Below are 14,981 nucleotides of genomic sequence, written 5' to 3'. Positions count from 1 at the left end.
CCATGGAGCCATACTTTATTTAAGAGGTACTTCAGTTTAGATATGAAGAGAGTGATGAAGAATGACCATATCCTGGCATTCTTGATGAATCCATCCTGTGCCCTTCATCCTGAAAACAAGCCTTTCCCACTATGCAGTTCCCAGCCTGTGAGAAGGGGATTTGGGTTGATCCTGATCACCAGAAAGCAAGTCAAGCTGTTGTTTCAAAGTGCTACTTCAAGAAACAGTTTTTGAGAAGCATGAGTTCTTCCCTGCAACTTATAGCAAAGATCTAAAATTCATAATTGAGGACATTCCATGGCCAAGTCAAAAATTTTAAGGGCATGGTAATAAAGCTTGAGCACATGAGTGTAGGGCAGCGACAGACACGTCTGCAAAAGTTCAGAGGCTTTGCCTCCATATGGATCAGAATGGAACAAGAAATGCTGAACCAAGGAGGAATGTTCTGCTGATTCTTGCCTATAAAGAAAGATGCTCTTTAGGAGTTAAAAGTGTTTCCAATTAATAACTTATCCACCAAGTCCAGGACTTTAAAAAAATCTTCAAGGACACAATACATAAAGAAAAACTGGATCTCGAGCACATGAAAAATAATTGTTTCACTTGAATCACTCCCCTTTGGAATCCTACCTACTGTCTTTTGCTAAAAGACCTCTAGGTAAGAGCATTTTCATATCTCTATTATTGTCCTCTCTAGAAAAGAGAAAGATGCAACCACTTTTCTCTCACTGCCCAGACTGGTACTCGCTTTTCTTGCATTCTTATAGACTCAAACCTAGAGTACATTTTTTTTTAAAAAAAAAACACACATTGTTGTTGAAAAATGCTGCACAGATGAGGTGACTCATTGTAGACCTGGAGTGGCACATTGCTCCTTTAAAAATTCTTTACCTTGTTCTTATATAAGGCCTCCCACAGACATCTGGACTCACTGGAGATTGAGAGAAGGAAACGAGACAAAATGAAGATTATGGGCAGCCACCATTGTGTCCCTTTATGAACCTTTTTGTTTGTTGGACAGTATCCCGATGTCTCCTGTGTGCTACTGGTGGTGTCTAGGTCCATCCAGGAGCTGCAATCTTCACAGGAGTAGCCTAAAAATGACCTGAAAGATACTTAATGCAAATATTATGAAAATTTAGTGTGTTAATGCTTGAACACAAAGCACGTGCTTTTGGCTCTGCTCATACTTCAGGTTTTCTTAAGCAAACCTGTTCCCTGCAGTAAAGCACAGACTGTCCACAAAGCAACACTGACTCACTAGCAAAGGTCAAGTTCTTGGTGTCTGGTGTGATTCCAAATATCCCACAGCTAAGAAGTACAAACTGACTCCATCCACCCTCCTCATTTGTTCAGCTCAGTTCTGCTGCTCCTCATGGTTTTCTGCTAGGCTGAGGCTGACAGACCTGCTAGGGTAGCTTGAACTAGAAACAACAGGATTCGTGATACTACCAAAATATCACTTTAAGTAAAGCAATAGGATCAGGCAGCTAAAATGAAGATATGTTTGGGAAAGATTATAAAAAGGAAATTAACTGAAAAAGGGTAAGTTCAAGCTCTTTCTCACTATGAAGCAACATCTGGAAAAATCCTCACCTTTCACTCGGCAGTACAGGTGATTTTGTAAATGAATTTTTGTTAAACTTCCTTAATCTTTTTATGTGTTCCATTAACTGAAAAAAGCCCCCGATGAAACTCTTCAAAATCCCCATCCTGAAGAGACCATACCTGCTCACATAATTCAGTCGCAGATTATCAGGTAGCCAAAGGGACTGTATGCTTTACTACCTTACAGTTACTTATAGAGGTTTTTGAGCTACCTTACAGAGGTTTTTGAGCTGGGCATTGTGAATCCACAGCTATCAACTGCCTTATTGCAGTGAGAAAAGTACGGCTTTAAAGGCAAAATTAATGTAACCATTAATGATTACACATTAATGTGATCATTAATGATTTCACTGAAGATTTAAACTCCGATATTTAAATTATATTAAAATAGCAATATATATATATATATATATATATTTCTGCTCTTCTGCCTTCTCAATTCAACTCAAAAAATTTGTCTTTGCGAAGGAATACACATTTATCTTCAGTACTACAAACTTCAGCGGATTATTTTCATACTTTCATAAACTGAATACAAAAAAAAACAAAACCCAAACAAAACCCAAGTCTTATCCTTCTTTGGTTCCTTTTAATTTAAATATCTTAGGTGCTCTTCCCAAATGAAATAATTTATTTCTCTTTTTACCGTAGACAGAGTGCCTTTCCCCATGTTTGTTGTGACCAATTAAACAGATGAGGGTAACTGGCTCCCTCAGGGTAAGAGGGGAGCTACCCTTAAAATATTCCACAAATACTCAGACTCAAAACCTGTAAGCCATAATGAAATAAGCAATAATGAAATAAAGTTGCTCACATCGAATTCTTTTTACTATTACTAAAAAAGTTGGAAGTCTGATCTGTTTTTATACAAAATCTTGTATAAAAATACAGTGCTAAGTAGGGATATCTTGAGTTTCAAATCAAAGTGGAACAGGTGCAAAATGTAAAAGCTTTTAAAATGTATCCTCTCCATTTCATAGTAAGCATACCTTTTTCCTTTAAAAGGGATATTTCACACATCAACAGCCTCAGAACCTAGAATAATGCTCCTATGCAGAATTTCACTTGTAAAAGGTGAATATCCTTTTTTTAAAAAAGAATTTGATAAAATAAATGGGTGGTCTGAAAACCTAAGCACTACAATACTGAAAAGAAGAGTGAAGAAGAGCCCTGAACAGGTTTGGAATTGAAGGCCACATTCTACTGTGATCCTGTACATTGTGATCCAGAGTGAACAAATTCTCAGACTGACACTAAGATTGAACTCTGCTAAGATTGAACTCTGCTGCCTCCTGCATATGAGATGCCCACATTTCTGCCCACTGCATATCTAGTGGTCTGAACTTCATCACTCCTTCCCTCTGTGGCCTTTTATTAGTAGATATTCAAACACCACTTGGAAGCCTGTAAGGAAAAGTTGTGTCGCTCCAATAAAAACATACAAATCAATATTCACATATTTTACTGATCTAACACAAAACGTTCTCTAAAAAGAGAAGGAATCAAAATAGTGTCAGGTAACAGCATTACCTAAGGATGCATTAGATCTCTTTTTCAACAAAATAATTAAGTTTTTTTTCATTAAAACCAGACAGTATTTCAGTTCTACAAAACAAGTCCAATAGATATGTTCTTTTGCTTCCAATAGAAATTTAATTAGGACAGATAAAAGATGTTTGAGATATTTTGTTGCAACCATAGCAACCCATTTCAAGTAAAGAATTAAAATTAAGATTTTATTTCTGGCCAATTACATGACTCAAAAACCAATTAAAAATGGATTAATCCTTAAGCTTCATAAATTTAGTTCTTTAAAAACCTTTTCTCTACTTAAACAAATTTTTAGAAGTTTTGTTTAGAGGGTGTAATATATTTATACTGAAAATACTTTTAATTTTTTTACTTCAATTTTTTTTCTAAGAATAGAAGGAAGGTGCCATTATTGTTTTGCTTCAGAAGCCAGTCCCTACTATTAGAAAAGACTTGACATGGCCATTCACACACACACTAAAGTGCTCAGGTGCAGTATCATACAGACCAGTGAAGAATATACAAAACATCACTGTGTATAATACTGTGACAGTTTTTCAATATATTCACATACAGTAATCTCCAAGTACCTGAAAGGAAACTGGCCATAAATCCTGAAGAACCTTGTCTATAAAATTGAGTAACCCATCAATATCCTGTATCTCTTCTAAAAATACCTGTATTTTACAATAATATACAAGGTATCTGCTTGCAAACACAGAAGTAGCCATAAATAAAACTTTATTCTTTCTTTTCATTTACAAGCTACCAAGTACCGTGTATTTACACAGCACTGGACACTTAAAGTAGTTGCAGTCACAAAATGATCCAGACAGCTGTTGATAAAGTAAAGGATCTTAAGATAAAAGCAAAGTAATACTGTAACAGATAAATGGCAAAAAAGCAGTTTTGCCATAATGATCAGACTTGCATGTTGCATCAATTCTGGTTGAAACAGCTGAGCGCCATGCGATTCTCAGCTTTAATCGTTTGCAGTCTGGCTAAAGTTTGTACAGTCATTTCTCTTTTGCAGTTATTAAAATAAAAAAGTTAAAAACTATAGCAGCAACAAGCAAACCCTGTGACAGGAAGGCAAGGTTTAAGAACTAAAAAAGTTTATACAATGTGCTTAGGAAGGTCTGCAGAATTTATCTTCCATCGGCTGGAGTTCGACTGAGTGACAACATGATTCGGGCGTATCTTTCACACAGTTCATGTGTGGAGTAGGAGGGTAACTTTGGTGGGTCATTGAAACCTTTAATCTCTGTAGAACAATCTAGCAGTTTTGGCAGGAAATCTGTAAGTTTTTCTTGCAAGTTGGCTGCAAATCAAACCAGAAAAACAAACCATAAGCGTTTATGTCCGCATGTCAAATTGTGCTTTTTCTGCCCAATACTGACTTTTTTGTTTAATTAGTGAGTAGAAAAGGAGGAGTTTCATTTGGAATAATTCAGATTCTTTAGACCTACCAGCAATAACCAGGACACACCAATTCCTAGTAAGATGGGGATATAAATTCCCCTTTAGATGGTCTAATACCACAAATGTTTTTCCATTCAAAAAGCATGTTTCCTTTACAGCCTGATACCCCAGTACAACAAATGGAAAAACTTCTTATTTAAATGTATACAGGATTATTCATGGTAGCTCAAAAAAAACATTACTAAGGCACAAAAAATGCACGTTTAATTCCAGGCATTGAAAACATCATACTTATAAAAAAGGTGCACAAGGGCCTTTTACCTTAATAATATATGACTTACGTTCCATTTCTTGTCCAAGATAGGAACACCAACGGTTTCTCATATCTTCCACAGCAACAATATCTTTCTCTTCCATTTCATCCACCAGTAGTAATGGCAAACATGGGACAATTAGCTCGTTCATGATGATCAGGCCATTATTTACTTCCTGATCATCTCCTGATTCAAACAGTGCTGCAGCATGTTCATTTAGTTTCTTCAGAAACCACCACAAAAAAGGAAAGGCTTTAAGTACCCAGCATTTCACAGTCTATAATGCATCATTATGTTTGTTTTAAAGCACAGTCTTCCTACAGAATTACCTGGAAACTTATATTAACCACAGCTGTGTTTTAACATTTACTCCATGAGCCATATGCTCTACTAATCCACTTGAACTTGTGCTGTTCCTCAAGCCACTTCATTTCATACCTGCCAACTCCAATTTTGCAGCTGTTTTGTTAAGGCTGAGATTCTATCACCCGCTTTTATTTTTTCACTTTTGTTAATAGTGACATAACAAGGAAAAAATCCCTTTTTTCAGGCAAGGCATCATTGCTTTCCCAATATTTGTCTCCCCGTCAAACCATGGCAGCAGGGTGAGTCTGCTCACCAACACTGTCAAACGCTGCTCCCACCTAGCCCAGACATGATGGCACTGAGCCCACTAAAATAATAAAGAAAATTATTAAGTATTCAAAAAAAGAGGAGAGAATGTTTTCTTTTTTACTTTTGCTTTTTTTTTTCCCCCCTTACAAGCCTCAGTATTAAACTGCTAAAGCAGGGAGGTTTTGGGTTTGTTGTAAATGACTGGCAACACTTTTCTATTAATTAATTTTATTAGAGCAAAGCAGCAAAGTCATCATTTTGAGACATATAGTTCCCCCTTCACTTACTAGCAAGCACTCTCGTCTGTAGTGAGATATCAGCTCTTCATCGTGCCCTCTGTATGGGCCTTTGGACAAGAGTTCTTTGTTATTCTGGTAAGCATAGATAAGGTAGAGCAAGGCTTCCATGTAACTGAAGTGAAGAAACAAAAGCATTAGGCACAAGATCCACATACCACCTGCTTCAAGGTAACTACTGTGTTCCTCAAAGGACAGGTAACCCCCCTTCCCACCAATCTTCATAGCTTTTCTTTTAAACCATACAATTTTGTCTTTTACATACATTAGAACAAATTATTTTATTATTTGGTTAGATCATTGCACACAGTCTGATCCAAAGCTCACTGAAACCAATGGGTACCAATTCACTCACTTCAAAGCCAGCTTTAGAGTGGCCTTGAATATCCATGAAAACATATTTTTTCCTGACTGCATTTATGTCACATTGGATTTGAGCTTCTGTTGCCATGAATATCTTGATAGCATTCTACACCTCAGCAAATAAGATTTAAAGCTGTCACCTTATTTCTAAAACAAAAACTGTGAATTTTTAAGCTTCCCTAACTGTAAGTTACTTGAAACCTGATGCGATGGAAGAAGCCATCACAGCGTTTCAAAAGCAGAAGTGCTGTTAGACTGTTGATATTTCTGTCTTTAATCTGAATACAGAAGATAAATTGGTAATCTGAATACAGAAGATAAATTGGCAAGGGTAATGGGTAGAGAAGGAATAAGAGAGCACCCAAGAATTTATCAGTTAATAATTCACAAAGATCCTTTCACGCACAGATGAACAATCTCCCCTCACACTGCTGCACACTGTGTCCTGCAAACACTTGAAATGGTTAATTCTCTGATTTGCAAAGAACCAGTTATGACAGACAAGCATTGAAGGCAGTAAAAACTGCCTGTTTTTAGCTACCCTAAAAACAGGCAGTTTGATATCTCATTTTTATTCAAATTAAAAAAAAAAATCTAGGAAGAGAAATTTCCTAAGGGAGTGGGAGAACATCAAATTTTGCACTCTCTCCTGATGAGAGTATGAGCTCATGGGTCAAGTTGAAACTACCAAAATCAAACTACCAAGCTTCTCAAAAAGGCTAAAAATTATGTGCACACACAGAGCATACTTGAATACAAGTCAAGAGTTTTCCAAAGTAAAAAACTCAAGATGTAAAGTAATACCTCCTAATGAGACAATATAAAAAAAAAGTGAAAGTGTCTTGAAGTCCATTCTTTCTAGCCAAGAAAACTCATCATACCACTGGTCACCAATAAAACTGACCAGACAGCTGAAAACGTAATGTAGAAGGAGAGGCGAAGAAAAGATAATTACAAGAACTGAAACTGCTGGTTATAAAGGCAGAGGAGGAGGATCTTCTCCTTCTGTTCTTAGTACAGTTATTTGTGAAACTTAAGGTTGAAGCTACAGTGTCAACAACTCTGTTGAGGCAAATTAAACCTCAGTGGTGGTAGTGGCCTTATTTCCAGCCAGCCTCTTCTTGCTCCTTCCCTCACTTTTGTGTGACCCTTTCTTGAAACAATTCTGGTGCCATTTAACACCAAGGTAAGTTATTTTAGATTATCATGACTGTATATCCAAGCTCAGGCTCCTTAAATATCTTGGGTCTCAGGAATGGGACTACCAAAGTAAAAATTACCAACAGATCCATAGAATCATAGGGTGGCCTGGGTTGGAAAGGAACCTTGAGGGTCATTTGGTTCCACCCCCCGTACCATGGGCAGGGACCTTCCACTAGAGATCAAGTTGCACAACACCCCATCCAACCTGGCCTTGAACACTTCCAGGGATGGGGCAGCTACAGTTTCTCTAGGCATCCTGTTCCAGGGCCTCATCACCCTGACTGTAAGTAATTTCTTCCTGATAACTAATCCAAAACCTCCTCTATCATTTTGAAGCCATTCCCCCTCATCCTGTCACTCCATGCTCTTGTAAAATGTCTCTCTCCATCTTTCTTGTAGGCTCCTTTCAATACTCAAAGAATGCTTTCAGGTTTCCATGCAACCTTCTCTTCCTTCAGGCTGAACAGCCCCAACTTTCTCCTCCTGTCTTAACTGGGCAGAGCTGCTCCATCCCTCTGATCCCCTTGGTGCCTCCTCTGGACTGGCTCCAGCAGGTCCCTGTCCTTGTTGTGCTGGGAGCCCAGAGCTGGATGCAGCCCTGCAGGTGGGGTCTCAGCAGAGCAGGGCAGAGGGGCAGAATCCCCTCCCTGCCCTGCTGCCCACGGGCCTTTGGATGCAGCCCAGGACATGGTTGGCTTTCTGCCTTTTCACACCTGAACTGCACATAAGCTCAAGCCTGTGCAGCCTAAGCCTAAAATCACTGAAGCTGCTCACAAAATTCTGGAGCTCACTAGGTTGAGGCTTTGGAAAAGATGCAGAATACACAGAACGGTGAAATTTTAGCACTGCTTTGAAAAAGGCATTTCAATCAAAACCAAAAAGCTCTATTGGCTTTCCAAGAAACTTAAAAGGCAACTGGTAAAGCATACAGTTTGTTCACTTTTAAGTTGCTGCCACAAGAGTGAGCTGCAGGCAAAACTCCTAGCAAGGCTCATTAGCTGACTGGCACACTGCAGTCAGAGATCTGCCTGAAAGACCCCTTAAATCTCCACCTACAGTGAAAAGTGAGCCTTGTCACCCATCCTCAGGGATCATGAGTGACCACTGAAAGTAGGCATGAGAAAGATACACCCAACTACCTTAATGTTGATTTTTGTGGGTTTTTTTCAATACATTACAAATAAATAAATAAATAAATACTTGAATAAAGATTGACTTTAGGCTCCATCAAGACATCGAGTGCTGCTAGGTTACCACTTAGTGTTATTGAAGCTAAGGAAAGTTTTTCAACAGAGAGGTGGATTTGTGGGGAAAGAAAAAGCCTCAAAACAGTCCTACTAATGAAGATCATATTTCTATTATGAAAGTCTATCCTTTCCTGAATATTTTTAAAGATATGTTTTTATGATTTTAGTGTTAAATGAAATGACAGGGATCAGCATACTCTAGTTTCCAGCATAAGGATGGTACCATTGCTCTCTCAGGTATGCAAGGTGGGAACCTCAGTAAATCTGAGTCCTTTGGGAACCTGAAGCTGAAACACAGGTACACAAGATATTTGCACAAGATGCCATTGGAGCTGGTCACTGGATACCCAGATTTCCACACTCATCCACTACTATATTTCAGTCCTACTGTTTTTGCATCAAACACTTAGTGAAGCACTTCTGAAATTGTACCTTTTATTTCTGATCCATATTAGAGTGTTAAGACAGGTGACAATAGACTTGATTTCTAAATTATGAAGATGCTTTCTTAGAAACAATAGATTGTTAGACAACAAACCTCACCCTAATTCTGCAACTTATTGTAAATAATGGAGAACTTAGTTTAGCACATAGCAGAAACCTGTGCTTCTCTCTCTCCAGAATATGTTATGGTAAGAAGGAATTTATTGAAAACATTGGTATTTTACTACTGAAGGTGCCACTCTGGAGTCTCAGTGCCAAGGAACTTGAAGATGTTTCCCCCCTGCCTGCAATCTTAGAGATTGCATGAAGGGGTTCGTATAAACCACACCAATGCCTCTGACATTTTTGCCTCTTTAAGGAATGAAGTAACACCAGGGTGTTTATTTTTCAAATAAGCCAGGCAATCTTCTGACTAAGCTTTGTACACAAACTGTTTAAGACCAATAGTGTAACATATTTCATTCTAGATCATTAGTAAATGTACTGTTTATTACATGGTGGCAACCCAAAGACAATCCAAGACCCTGGGCTCATTGTGTTAGCCAGTATAAAAAGACGTATCATGTCACAAAGGCAAGGCTGTGTCTTTTGCAATCAATTTTCCTGTATTGTTTGGGGGCTTTCTTTTTTGGTGAAGATACAAGATGAGAAATATGGAGCCATTTACTACACAACACAGACACAAAGAATTAAATTTGACTCCTGCTATAAATTTCCCTATTGTTTTATATGTGAAAAATCAGAGATTGACAACATTTATACTGTAATCACCATTCTTGTTGCACGTGTAGATCAAAATAAATTTGAGCTGTTTTGAATTAAGAATATAAATGTCACCCATTTTATACAGCCACAATTTCTGACTTGGTTCAAAAAGAGAAGAGAATGAATCACCATGGAGTTAAGAACAAACAGATACAACTATGACAGATGTGCATGACAGTTTCTCTCAAATATGTTCTGTTTCCCTGACCTTTAGAGCCCACCATAGGTGGAGTTTTGGCTCAGACTAATGAGGGTAAAACTGCATCAGTGGGAAGACTTGGTCAAAAAGCATGAAAAGAGATGGACTTAACTAATTGTGTCTGCTGATGAAAGCAGATAAATGTATGTGCACAGGTGGTGCCAGAGAAAGAGGATTTTCATGGCTGAGTGATACCCAGAGCACTTAAAAACAGAAGAGAAGGAAGAATAGGGGTGCACGTAGAGGGTGCTCTGAAAAGAGCCCATGGCTTGATATGAGATTGGAAATGGAAATTAAGAATAGGAAGACGCAAGACTGAAGATACTAGTAGACTGAATAAATACTTATCTAAAATGAAGAATACATTAAATGCTTCTTAAGTTAAAAGATAGCTTTACTTATCAATATTACATTTTGCCCTCACATCGTTCTACTACATTTGAGTTCTATACTACCACTTACCTCTTTTTTTGGAAAAACTCCAATCCTACCATGAGAAACATGGTTGTTTCCCTGAAATGTCTATAGTCTTGATGCCATCTCTGCATGTAAGAAAGGGTAAATAGAACTTCATCCACAAAAATGAAATATAATTTACTTTTTTAAACACACACCGCCCCAAACTTAAATTTAGTGTCCAATAGTTACAGCAAGTACTAAGGATGCCAGTAGGCTTGCAAATGTGGAAAGTCCACCTGAATCCACCCTCCCTCGATAAAAAGAAAATTCTTAAATGTCTCAAACATTTGTAGATGAGATTATTCTTACAGAACTTATTTGAAAGGAACAAAACACATCTTTGGAGAACCACAGGTAAAATTATATGAGATCTTGTTTTTTCTTCCCTACATTACCCAGAAAGTGTTGGAAAGCTTTTTCATATGCCAGATATTAAGCCTAATTTTCAACACAAGTATGACATAGAGGAAGCCTGAACACTTTACATGGGAAGTGCTAAAAAAACCCCCCAAATGTAGCTTAGATGACATGTTGGTGCTGAAGCAGAATATTTATCTTACTGCATCACCATTTATACCAAGTGATTCCTGGTTCACTTTACAGGTAAATGCTCCAGGTGAAAAAGGCACTTGCTCTACAGAGGGTTTAAAGACAATTGTTCATTAAAGATAAAATAGTGGACAGACACAGCAGATTCAACAGAAAGAGCTTGAGAAAGCATCCATAAAATGCCAACTCACTATAGTGGACTGACACAATCTATGAAGAAACCCCATAGTATCTATTGCAGGAGCTAAAAAAGGGGCAGTTTTCTGCAGAGAAGCAGAAGATTGCCCAACTCCCCACTCTTAGAGCTAAGCCCAGAATTGTTTGTTCTCCCTGGGGAGCATAATTCAGAAAATGGTAAAATGCTGAGCCCTGCACAGCCAAGAAAATGCAACTAAAATGCCATTCTGGGGCTCCTTCCCTGTCAGTGACTAGGGAGGCTGTAATTACACTGTAATGCAGTAGCATCTACTGTAGGTCATAAACCTGGTAATGAGAAGTGGCAATTAAAATATTTTCCACTAGATTTAGGAGGGAAAGATTAGTCCCATTATCCTCCAGATCAAAGTGTTTGAGCCTACCAGCACAACAAGGATATATAGGTAGTGCACTGGAATCTGCCCAGGAAATACCCACTGTTAAGAGATCTTAATGAACAGTATTACTCAGACTTGAAACTGATGCTGGAAAATCAGCTACAGGCTTAGCTTTAAATGTGAGATTAATTATTTTAGCAACTATTAGTCACGATTATTTAATGTCCAAGATTCACTCTTCACTTTCCCTCAAATTTTTCTAAAGAACACAGGAGGAAAAATTAAATGCATAAGCTGGTTTCATGGTCTTGGCAAAGAACAGAATCTCCTGCTCATAAGAAAATGGGAATGGCTGCAGAGATAGCTGGAGGAAAAAGCACAAATGGGACTGTGTAGGCTGTGCAAGATGAGCAAGGCTGGACACAGACCACTCTCCTCTTTCCCTGCCAGTTGTGTCTGCCTGGAAAAAGCCATGTGGCTCATGTGGTGGTAAATTACAAAATACTGTTTGTGACATCAAGCCTCTTTAACAAAGCACGGACAGATTCCAACCTGACACTTATTTATGGTTCAAACACTGTAATTACAAATGTGGAAAAGACAGCTTTAGCTCAAGAGCAGCCTTTGGACAAATGAGGGATCTTTAAATAAATAGCCAGTTTTAACTTCTCAGTCTGAGACAAGAAGAAATTTGTGAAGACGAAATTCAGCTTTACTGATAACTATTTTACATTACAACTTAATTTAAAGCCTAGGAAATACTGACCTCATATTCCTCCATGTTTACTTCATCTGGCTTTATCATTTCAAGTTTGGCTTGAGCAACCTTCATTATGTTACGGCACCTTACAAAAAGCAATAAAAAAGTCATTAAATACTACTGGAAATTCACAGAGGATATTATCCTTATAAAGACAGGAGCCGCAAACAGTATGAGCTACAGCCTTATGTAAACCAGTATGAAAATGCCATGGAAATTTTACATTTTATTATGCATGGTATAATCAGCAGGAGAAGGCATACTTTTGAAGTATGTGTGATAGAGGCCTGTGCTATTTAAAGGATTATTTCTTTTATTTCACTAAATTGTCACATTGCTCAGTCTTTTAATTTTAAATTTCAGAGAGTTTGAAACTCCCTGGCAGTTACTTTGCAGAAGTTTAGAAGATTATTCCCTACACAGAAATAAGACTGTTTTCTAACTTGTAATTAACCTATTTATATAAGTAAGTAGATGGAATTTTGAGTGCAAGAGAGACATTGTCTTGCTCTCAAAGCCAGTCACTCGACCAGTTGGAAAGGCTTTGATCCCTACTGCTGACTTTCAGGGCAGTGAGGAAACACAGTGAAAGAAGTTACAGAAATCTAAGTGCAAAATTATGAACACTGAGCATTTCTACTTAGATTAGTAGAAACTCAACTTCTTAATTATTCTTTTAACAGGGATTTTTATAAAAATTATCTGTTTTACAAAGTAAACTTGCAAGCTATTAACTTGGAGATGAAGCCAAACGCACATCCAAATATGAAGGGGTGTTTCCACACATCAGAGAACATTCATGAGCACAGGAAATGTGCAGATCTTAATACCTTTCATCAAAGCTGAGATTGTGATCTCCAAACTGCTCCAGTAATGTTCTCTCAATTATCTTCTTTGGTGCCTGGTTTTGGATGAAGTAAACAATTGCATGACGCAAACGATAATCACATTCAGGTGGTGGATCTTCCTGGGCTAATTTTAGCAGACGTGTGTATTCCAATTTAATTGCCTACATGATTAAAAAAAAAATGGACATAAATTCCTCTGGCTTTTAACTCAAACACTGCAGACACAAGACACTTTATGTGCAATGGCGTTTTGCCTATAAAATTTTTAGCAGTTCCACAGACCACCCTTCTAAGAAGTCTAAAACATTTTTTTTAAAATGAAAATGAACAAAACCACAGATGAATTGTCAAGTTGGTACTTTCTCTCACCAGTTAAGCCTGACAAAATCCCAAGGAAACCCTCCCTTCAAAAGCAGTTCCAATCCTGTGCTATCTCTCCCTGAGAGGAGATTTATCCAATCCTTAGAGAGGTTTCTTTAAGCCCAAGACAAGTATAAGAATTCTCTGGACCATAAGAAATTTTCTGAAGTCTCATAAGGTTAAAAAAGTACCTCTAATACATGGTTGAATGCAAAGACATGAACGAAAAATACCCTACAGAAAGTTTAGTGAAAATGTATGATTTGGAAAATACTAAGTCAGAATAAAATGTCTTTCAATCAAAAACAAATGATAGGATATCTGAAGAAAATAATAATTCAGTATTAACAGTATTGTCTTATAGGGCAGGATGCAGCCTCACTGAATATTTTAGAGAAATTTTAGAGGTCACCACAATAATTTTCTTTTCCAGCTTTGCCAGCACATTAGTTTTTAATGAACATCATTTGATATGTTCATTAGATTTTATTCACTAAAACTGTACAGCACGAACAGGAGCAACAAAAAAAAGAATTAGAAAAATGGTGACAAATGTTAACACACATTCCATAAATTCCCTCTGAAAACAGGGAAGTGATCAGATGGTTTCCTAACACATTAGCAAAGTTTCAATACAACGTATGCACAAAATAAAGCACTAAAGCAGTCATAAAAAAACCCGCAAACAACTCTCTTCGGTATTTCCAAACACCTTTATGCTGACATTTAACGACCAGAAATTTAGGCTCTCATCCTCTGCTAATAACACATTTTGTTCCAGGACTAAACACGTAGGGTAATAATCATACAGGTTTCAACACAGAGCATGTGGAGACCTTTAAAACTTAGGAGAATGTTCTGCATCAACATATTTAAATACTCATGATTTGCATTACCATTAAAAAGGATGTTTAGTACAACATTATAAATGCCAAAAGCCACAGAGTTTCTATTATCCTTCATCAGGAGTTCTACTGTTAGAAAGTCAACATGGCTAACAATTAAACCTTGTTTATTGAGGAAATAAAAGTAAACTGCTATTAGACATTTAATTTTTATATAATTACTTAGAAGTAGGAAAAAATGCAACACAAACCCTGTATTTTTATAATACTTTTTAAAATAATGTGGTATTCTACAGATTCTGAAATCTTACACAAAATGAAAAAACACTTTTTCTCTACACAGAAAAAGGGACAAAAAAATTTATATGCTTTCATTTTCTCGCTGAGAATATTATATAAAGATCTTAAAGGAAACATTCTGCAAGGAATTGTCTATAAAGATTAAAGAACAAAGATTTGAAGAGATCACTGACCAAGGAATATCTGAATGCTAGTCATGTCTTAAACCTGAGATCTAGAGGGCGAGTGAAACCTTAGCAGTGACAATGACTCACACCAAGGGAGTTTCACCTGAGTAACATTAAGATAAAGATATAGACCACCCCCCCCCCCAGTTTCCTG

The 14,981-nt window shown here is 37.3% G+C and overlaps 1 protein-coding gene across 8 annotated transcripts in view; it reads right to left on the bottom strand.

Annotated features, from left to right (window-relative positions):
• Positions 1–3,862: 3,862 nt before the first annotated feature.
• The window catches only part of USP25 (ubiquitin specific peptidase 25), an 88,201-nt gene continuing 77,082 nt past the window's right edge, over positions 3,863–14,981 (bottom strand). For all 8 annotated transcript variants that reach the window (XM_083855400.1, XM_083855403.1, XM_083855405.1 and 5 more), the window contains 6 exons: positions 13,138–13,316; positions 12,314–12,392; positions 10,469–10,548; positions 5,777–5,900; positions 4,902–5,097; positions 3,863–4,459 (listed from right to left, as the gene is read on the bottom strand). In XM_083855400.1, coding sequence (XP_083711526.1) covers positions 4,287–4,459; positions 4,902–5,097; positions 5,777–5,900; positions 10,469–10,548; positions 12,314–12,392; positions 13,138–13,316 — 831 coding nt within the window. In that variant the 3' untranslated portion in view covers positions 3,863–4,286. The remainder of the gene's footprint in view (positions 4,460–4,901; positions 5,098–5,776; positions 5,901–10,468; positions 10,549–12,313; positions 12,393–13,137; positions 13,317–14,981) is intronic.

Source organism: Zosterops lateralis (genome assembly GCF_965231275.1).
Source record: "Zosterops lateralis genome assembly, chromosome: 2".
Lineage (NCBI taxonomy): Eukaryota > Metazoa > Chordata > Aves > Passeriformes > Zosteropidae > Zosterops > Zosterops lateralis.
This window is presented reverse-complemented; position numbering and strand designations above follow the sequence as displayed.